The sequence below is a fragment of the Argiope bruennichi genome, chromosome X1, assembly GCF_947563725.1.
Source record: "Argiope bruennichi chromosome X1, qqArgBrue1.1, whole genome shotgun sequence".
Taxonomy (NCBI): Eukaryota; Metazoa; Arthropoda; class Arachnida; order Araneae; family Araneidae; genus Argiope; species Argiope bruennichi.
The window spans coordinates 73,092,660-73,101,955 of record NC_079162.1 but is presented as its reverse complement, the minus strand read 5'-3'; the positions used below and the strand labels follow the sequence as shown (position 1 = coordinate 73,101,955).

Below are 9,296 nucleotides of genomic sequence, written 5' to 3'. Positions count from 1 at the left end.
GAGAAAATAGAGGTACGGGATTGAGAACTCATGAGAACTGACGATGATATATGTAAAACTTGATGATTTAGTGTCTCTCAAGGACTTTGAAAAAACCGCCGTCGATAAGCGAAATGATGAGTCAGTCCTACAGGGGCCAAACGAAAGAATTTCAATTAGATGTGCGGACGGTATAGTGTTAAAACATATTATTTTTTAAAAAACACTCTCTTTTAGAATTATATACAAGGGAAAAAAAAAACGAAATAGAGCAGATTGCCTTTTATTGTTGCATGTATCAAGATTACATCTTTTTAAAAGCAAATTCATGCACAAAAATTCATACTCAAAACATTAAGTGCTTCACATCAGAAAATATTAATTTTTAAAAATATAAATTAAAAAATTTATTTTCGTTTCAATATTAAATTCATTATTGTCAAATTATATGAAAAATTTACCCTTAAAATATTTACTTGATGTTAATCTTAAAAGATCAGCATATCAATTTTTTTAAAAAAAGAAAAGAAAAGTATTTTACAAATATTTTAAAGGTTATATTTGTTTGCTTGAATATTTATTAACCCTTTTCGGGGCGTTGATCGGAAAAAAGGACACCAATTTTAAAATTTTCTATAAAAAAAAAACTATTGGCTTTAAAGTCCAAAAAATTGCTAGAAAAATAATATTTAGTCTCCTTTTAGAAAAAAAGATGGTAGCATGAGCAATTTTCCTTTTTTTTATGCAATTAATTTTATGTTAAAATTACCCCGTTTTTTACCTCTAATTTAAGAATTTTATTACCTTTTATGAAATGAAATTTTATCAAAATCAGTCACCCATTTTCCTACAATATCCATGAGGTTTAAAATCATAATTTTGTTTAATCTTCAAATTAATTTAAGAATGAATCAAATTGGCTGATTCACAGCTGTCCTCATTTGTGGACACCGCCCGTCTGTTTCTTCATTCGCCTCTCTTCGTATGAAAGGTGTGATTTGATATTTTGTAGAGAAGGATGTGACATTGATTCTGTGTTCAGGGTGGAGTTTTAAGATTTGCCGTTTTTCTAAACTGTTATTTAGGTTTCACTCTCATGTTCTGTTTTATTTTTTGCTATGTTTTTCTATAAATATTTAATTTTATACAGCCATAATTTTTTATTTAAACTTTTTCCATAATTATTATTATTGCATTCAGCATATAAAAATTGTACAACGAAAGCTAAAAAAGTTCAACATATGCCCATTAAGCGTCCCCCTCGAAAATATTCGCTGTGCAGCATAAAAAAATGTGCACAAAACACGAACAATGTGCAAAACAGTTTCCCATTATGTGTTAGACGAAAATATACCCCCTCATGCTTTGAAAAATTTCATGCCAAATAATAAATTATTTTTAATTGTTTTTTTATTTCACACTTTTTCACTTTATTAATAAATTTAACACTTAATTAATAAAATCTAATAGTAAATATTTATTTCTGGCATTTTAATAAGATCATTTTTATACTTAGTCGAATTAAATTATAATTTGTATTAAATTGTAATAGTTCTTATTTTTTAATTATTTATAAGATTTAGTTTAGAGTTTTTATAGTAAATATATTACATTTTGTATATTTAATATCTTAAATGCTTCAAATTACCTAGAACATGAATAAAAATGTCTATAAACCTAAAATATTCATAATTACTGCTGTTATCCTAAGGAATTTACGCAATTATGTTGAAAGATTTTCTTACAGAGAGATTGCTCTTGACCAGTGGTGTCCTCCCACAAACAAGGACACCACCATCGGCAAAAGGAGGCAAGTTAAAAAAAAAAATATTTTGACTGCAAAACCCATCAGTATACAACCTATTAATCACATTGATTGTGTGTGTGTGTGTGTTTTTTATTATTATTATATTTTTAAAATGTTAATGACCCGCGTCTGAAAGGGTTAAAGTGTTTAAATACTCAAGCAAACAAATATTTAAACAGTTAAAAATGTAATGAATAATGTAATAACACAATCAAATATATCAGGCAATAAAAAAATACTTTGAAAAAATCAATATTTTCCAATCAGATTAAATAAATAAAATAAATAATTTCTAGATAAATCACAATATCCTGTAGTCAGTATAACAATAAAAACAAAACTATTCCATTCTTACTAAAAGAAAAATATTCCATATTAATGTCTGGATTATTTTAAGAAAACAAAATGAAGTGTTTTTTTTTCTAACAACTATATATCAGAAATGATAAATAATACTGAAATATTTCAAAATGTATATCAATAAAACTAAATAAACTTTCAACAAAAAAAAATCTAATTCTAAAAAATTCTAAAATCAATAAATATTTTCAGGCATAAAGAAAATATTTCATTTTTTTTTTTTTTGTACAGATTTATCTATCAAATTTTTGGCTCCATTTTAATATCTGAAACATGGTAAGTATAGAAAAAGTGCAGACAAAGAATATGATTTACAAATATAAGCAAGTTATGATAATATAAAACAAAAACAAAACAAAAAAAATCCAATTCTAACAAACATTTATCATAAATAAGCATATATACCTTTGGAATTATAACATAATTAAATAACAAAAGATTTAAAATAAATGGAAAAATAATCCTTGTTTAAAATTGTGAAGAGTGAAAAAATGTTCAGAAATGAAATTAATTTCCTTCATTAATCCAACTATCCATAGCAAGAGAATAATTTGCCAATTCATCTTCAGTAAACCACAGTGAGATTTCTTTCTCAGCACTGGGAAGTGAATCACTCCCATGAATGATGTTTCTGAAAATATATATAAAAAGATATTTTAAACACTAATATATATATATATATCACCATGTATCTTTTTTCTTTAAATTATTAAAGTTTAAGAAGTATTAACAGCTTGAAAAAATGTATAAAACTCTTTATAATCAAGGCTAAAAAATCAAGTATTTATTAATATGCTTTTATAGATATAATAGATCAATATGCCCTGTATTTAGATAGCAAATTTATTCAAGATTCCCTTTAAGTAATATAATCGAGTTCATAATCGACAAGTACCCATGCAACAAAATAGGATTCCTTAAACTAAATATTCCACCCATAATATCAGCCTTTAAAAATAATGCAAAGCTCCATGTAATTTTAATTACTTATGCAAGAAAATATCAAAAAATTCTGAATGGGAAAAAAGAAAATATCAGGAAAATAGTAATAAATAAAACAGAAAAATGCGAACTTATACAACAGCATTGAACGACTAATATAACACAAGATTTTTAAAGGATTTTTTTTTTATCAGAAGCATGTATTTTTCAGCTTTTTCATTTTAAATATAATGACACTCTAAATTCAAACTTTTTGACAAATATATATTTCTAAAATAAAAGGTGTAATAAAATACAGGATAGCATGCAATATAGAAGTAAATCCAGGAAGAATTCATATAACTGATCAGATCAACTTCACTGCAAAACAAATCACAAGATTGCTTTTCAATAACAGATATCAGTGTACCAAGGTAATAATTATAGTAATAAAGAATAAGAAAATCAAAACTGTCCAACTACATTCCATTATAGTAATAAAGAACAAGAAAATCAAAACTGTCCAACTACATTCCATGAATTATAGGTACACTCCAGAACACATTTCAATTCAATGTAGAAAAATCACTTTAAAGTGATTTTGCTAAACTGACATCTTATGATGTCTCCAAATGAGAAATACATCAAATGATTTGATTCAGATAATTTAAACAGATTGCCTCTTCCCACTTTTCTTTAGATTTTTTTTTTTTTTTTTTCATTTCCTCTTTATACATATCATTGTTCATCACTCAATGATAAAATATATTAATATTTAAAAGAATCAATAAATCGTCTACTTGCTAAAACAAAAACTGGCAAGATACAACATATTTTTAATGAAATCAAGAGTGCATAGAAATATGCATTTGAAATGTATTTACACCATTTCTTCAAATATTGTTACAAGTAACTTTTATTATTATTATTTTAGATTTGTTACTTCAATGAGGTAGTAAAAGGAAAAGAGAAAGTAACAATTTTTGTAAATATAAGAAGCATTAAAAATCCTTGAAATATGCATCCCATTTTGCAAAATTTACTTTTTTTTTGAAGGCATGCATCCTCATATAATAAGAAAATTATATCTTACCTTCCAACCTGCACACACAAATCTCCTCTAATAGTACCAGGTAAGGAATCCATGGGGTTAGTAGCACCAATGATATCTCTGGCAGTTTTCACAATATTCAATCCTTCCCACACCTAATTAACAAAGTTGATCATTTTTCATTCTTCAGGCACATGAATTCACAGAACACATTTACAAAAAAGAGTTTGTTCAATTGTTATAAATCTGTGCTTCTTTGAAGCAATAGCATATAAAAACTATTAAACTATCAATTAGTGTATTTTTGAAGAAGCAAAAAAAATATTAAGATGGTGCTATATAAATATATTAATGGCTGTAAATTTTTGCAAACAAATTGAAGTTGCAAGAACATTTTTAAGGGATCCTATTTTATAATATCTCATTTTGAGTTAAACCTTATAATTTAAGAAGCATGATCTGGAACATCAAAATAATTTCCACGTCCTTTTTAATGAAAACCTGCTTTCCTCATAAAGGAAATACTTTTATTCACTTACAACACTAATGACAATTTAACTTCTATCCAGTTCCATTTACCAAAATTTAATTTAGTAATTTAATATTTTCCAATTCATAATTTCTTATCCTTTTTCTTTTTAAGAAGACTAAATTAATATTGCCATAAAATAATCAACATTAATTAACTTCCATTTAATGATTAAAGAGTATGAAATCATTTAAATGAGTTATATATTCATGATGACAAAGGAGTTAAAAATTCATCTTGGAAATAACGTAAAATAAAGACAAAGTAAAGTTCTCAATAGCATTATAAATAAGTATAATTATTTGAATTTTAAAACAATTTTCTTATTTATATAAATGTAACATAAAATGCAATATTACCATTGGTACAACAGGTCCAAGCTGCATATAGTTTACCAAACCAGCAAAAAAGGGACGTCCAGATAATTCTGCATAATGCTTCTCAAGGAGTTCTTGGGATGCCTGTAAATAATAAATACATTTATTAGTACTCTCAATAAAGGAAATAAAAACTTTACACAATAATAAATATTTAAGAATTTGCCTTCCAGAAAAAATATATTTTTCAACAAAAAATTATACTTGTACATATTTAAAAGAGGTTAATCAGTGATATGAATAGACTTTTCTTTTTTCTGAATAGAGGGATTTCAAACACTGTTTTTTCTTTATTTTTTCAATTCAAATAAAAACCCTCCTGCACCAAAAAAGATCCACTGAATCAGGATTCCATGAGTGCTCAGAGTTATTGCACTTTTTAATGAAAAATAAGCAGTATGTTTTTCTCTGTATTCAAATGATGAAGGGCAGGTCATTCTATATAACACTTATATACTTTTAATATTGACTCATGATACTTTTTTTACCTCTCTTGCTTTTAATTCAATGGATTCTGTTTGAGTGGTAATGACTGCAGAAACAGATTTGCCTTCACTTTATGTAATGAACACATGATTTAAAACAAATAATTTACATATTTGTTTTCAGTAAGAAGGAAAAATTATTTTTTATTTAGATCATTAATTGCAAGCTGTGATGCTTAATATGCTTGGTATTATTGCTAAATTTATATTATTTCCAAATAAGATAATGAATAGAAATCAGCTTAAATTTTATATTTTAATATCCTTTCAACCATCTTAGAAATGAAATTTAATCAACTTATATCAGAAAATTTTTATAAAATAAATATCCACATTAACGATCATTTCATTTTCATTTTTTTTACATAAATATTTATATTTCATATTATTGAAGCTACAAGGCTAAACACAAAAAGAAAAAAACTTATTACTTTCATGAGACTAATGATATCAAATGAAAAAAAGACCATCTCTAATATAAATATCAAGATGAGTACTTTTTTAAATTTTTAATTAAAAAATTTCTGATAAATTCATACCAGAAAAATATTTCTTCATTAATTCATCTCAATAAGTACCGATTTCGAGCAGTTGTATTTTATTCTCAGTAAAACGATATTTATCATTAAACTTCACAAATTCAGTAAGAAGAAATTTGAAAAAATAAAACGAAACATGATAATATACAGCCTAATTTACGCTTCCTCTTCTCAAAGACCTTATTAACAAATCACAAGGACAAATGAAGAAAACTTACTTGCATGAATTTCATGGCAACTAATTTGAAACCCTTTTCTTCAAATCTGGAAATGATTTTACCAACAAGACCTCTCTGTACACCATCAGGTTTGATCATTATGAATGTTCTTTCCCGTTGAGCCATTATGCAGATCAAATTATCTGAGCAAGTATCCTGAAATGTCAATATCCCACTCAGAAATGAGAGGAAAAGCAGAATTACAAGTACCATGCAACAGTATCGGTAAATGACCAAGTCCACGGACAAACTAATTGAACGAGGTGATGTAATATACCGCAACGAGGCGTTAGACCAAGATGCGCAAACCGCTTCAGTAAGGTTGAATCTTACAGAAAAAGCTTTTGCGCATGACACTTACACCCAGACGAAACTGCGGGGGGAAAAAAATTATGTGGACAGTTAAGAAGCTAGCGATACCAAAGTTTGAATCGTCTCATGTGTAGAGAATTAAATGCATATTGAAGCTGAGCAAAATAAACAATAGATAGAATAGGTATCGCTTATGATGAAAAGATATCAAAATGGTACTGCGACTGCAATAATCAAATACGGGTCTTACGTTTTCTAAATACCCTGACCATATCCATAAGATCAAAATCCATTCGCAACTACTTCATGTATTAAATATTGAGAAACTGGACTCCCTTTTTTTACCCACTTTATTTTTTTAGGAAAAATTCCTTTTCTCTGTAAAAGTATTCCCACTTACATGAGCCGACACTTAATTAGGTTTACATGCGTGGGAGGGCGAGTAAAGAAACAGTTAATTTCTTGATCTTTTTAAAAAAATTATTTGTAAGACGTTAAATAGCAGAAATATAGACGAGAGATGTTTCTTTTGATTCAGTAGCTTCTCACTTTGGCTTTGATTATCTTTCAACTCTTAAGAATGATGAAATAAGTCATGTTTTTAGAGATATCAATCTGATTCTATAGATCCCACATTGTTTACATTCAACATTTCTATTGTCTCTCCTCCTCTTTGATTTCTTAATTCAAAGGCATTATCACCGAGCAATGTGACATTTTATGCAAAAATTTACATTATGTATGATTAAAATCGAGCTATTATTTAAAAAAATGTAGTTGTGGATTACACTGTTTCCAAATCAAATCTTGCAGATATCAGCCAGACAAGTTGATACCTGAAAGACTGCTTTGGCTTTATTTTCTCCCGATTCAAACTGATCAATTTGATTGAAAATTACAAATGAATCAATATTAAAGTATACAAAAAAAATAATGCCACTGTCGCTTAGAGTGCGAGTCTATTCTTCTTTCGTTTTTTTTTTTTTGTTGTTTTTTTTTTCAGTTCAACGACATTTTCTCTTGAAATCAAAGAATTCAATATAAAAAAGTATCTTTATCAGCCGGAGATATTTATACTTACATAGAAATTCATCATTGCAGCAATAACATAATGATAGTTTTACGTTCAAATATTATTTGCCAATAGACCTTAATGTAAATTTTTCTCAATTCCCTCTATTTCAAAACAATTACAAGTTCATTAGTCTGGATGGGAATGTACCGGATAATGGTGCTTTTTCCAGTTTATATGAAACGTGAAATGTTACTACATCAATGTTTCAAGGATTTAAACAGAATAGTATACGTAATAATTGAATTAAAAACATTCACATACGTGTAGCATTTGTTTTATTTATAGTTATTGCTGCTATATTGTAACAATCTGTTTTCCTTCTTCAGGCAAACAACGTTACTTGCAGGGTAAACCTTATTTCCGATAACAGTCGATGAATCAGATTTACTTTCGTTTTCGAATTCCACAGCTTGGTCGCGATAAGATATTGTGGAAAGCAAATATTTTTAGAATATTTTTTACATATATTTGTTGTTTTTGGTTGCTTTTATAATTTCTGAAAATAAAAAAAGACTTTTTTATTAGTTACTACACCCCGCTGCTCTTGGCACGTTAATTCAAAATTTGGCGTCATTACGCCTGCGAGAGAATAGCGATTTAGAACAAAAGCGATAACATGACGGCGTTATGATATGAAGTAGGCAATCGTGAATGTTTTCATGTGCGTGCTGTAGACGTGAGAAATGAACTGTGGGCAATTATTCACTTTTGGTGTTTTCAAATGAAGCTTGATATTAATTCATTCTTTTTTATGTGTGCAATATATTGCCGCTTATAATGTTTATAAACGCTACAATTTAAATGTAACTGTTGATTTATAAGTCGGTGAGTTTATTATGATTGTCTTTTTTAATTATGGTTTTCTTATACTGATAACTTATTAAATAGTCATTTATATAAAATATTGGTTCTTAGTTGTGTTCTTTTTTATTTTTATATACATTTTTAATTGCCAAAGCATTACAGTGTTTAAAAAAAATAAGTTATTACACGATTCAGTATTATTGGAATGGTTCCAATTTTCAAACTGTGATAGTTTTTGATCAAAATAAATTACTTGAAATGTAAATTTTAATTTTATGGAAAGCTTTTCGACATTTTAATAGTTAATTTAATGCTTTGAAAGAGTTATTTATTATTAATAAATTTTAAAGGTATTTATGGTGCTTTGACACCTACACTATTTACAATTTAACATATTTGTCGGAAAAAATTCGGTGGGATCGATGAAATTCTGAATATATACTGTGTCGGAAATAGATATATATTTGGTGCTTTGGTATAATTATATGAAGAAATTACTTTTCATGTAGGAATAAATATCTTTCTTACTCATTGTTCATTTAAACAGTGTAATTGCCTTTTATAGTGCTTGTTCCAAATTGAGTAGATTTCTTTTATTCGAAATACAGAGAAACTCTAACAATTTTAAATTTCGGAAATAAGATTATAAAGACTTATTGAATGCATTTTATCATTCCAACTAATAAAATTTGCTGATAATATATATATGTAGATTTTATTCATGACTGTTTTTATAGTATTGTCTTTAAAATTTTTTTTTTCATTTGCTGAATTAGCTAAAGAAAAAGAATAAAATAGAGAGAATCTAAGATATTTTTTTTTTTTTTTGCAAGTTGTAG

At 26.9% G+C, this 9,296-nt stretch overlaps 2 protein-coding genes across 2 annotated transcripts in view; one reads left to right on the top strand and one right to left on the bottom strand.

Moving 5' to 3' along the window:
• Positions 1-246: 246 nt before the first annotated feature.
• LOC129958859 (nucleoside diphosphate kinase-like) lies at positions 247-6,801 on the bottom strand. Its single transcript, XM_056071580.1, has 4 exons — positions 6,267-6,801; positions 5,007-5,108; positions 4,161-4,273; positions 247-2,777 (listed from the first exon to the last, which is right to left on the bottom strand). The coding sequence occupies exons 1-4, from the start codon at positions 6,477-6,479 to the stop codon at positions 2,654-2,656; spliced, it is 552 nt and encodes a 183-aa protein (XP_055927555.1). The 5' UTR covers positions 6,480-6,801; the 3' UTR covers positions 247-2,653.
• Positions 6,802-8,222: 1,421 nt separating this feature from the next.
• The window catches only part of LOC129958260 (serine/threonine-protein kinase DCLK1-like), a 34,880-nt gene continuing 33,806 nt past the window's right edge, over positions 8,223-9,296 (top strand). The window contains exon 1 of the mRNA XM_056070582.1: positions 8,223-8,478. The gene's annotated coding sequence lies outside the window, so the exon portion shown is untranslated. The remainder of the gene's footprint in view (positions 8,479-9,296) is intronic.

Coding starts and splice junctions, on each gene's coding strand:
- LOC129958859 (XM_056071580.1), bottom strand. CDS start 6,479: ATGGTACTTGTAATTCTGCTTTTCCTCTCATTTCTGAGTGGGATATTG. Junction 4,274..5,006: donor TTGGACCTGTTGTACCAATG/GTAATATTGCAT, acceptor TTTGTTAATTAG/GTGTGGGAAGGATTGAATAT. Junction 2,778..4,160: donor TTGTGTGTGCAGGTTGGAAG/GTAAGATATAAT, acceptor ATATATTTTCAG/AAACATCATTCATGGGAGTG.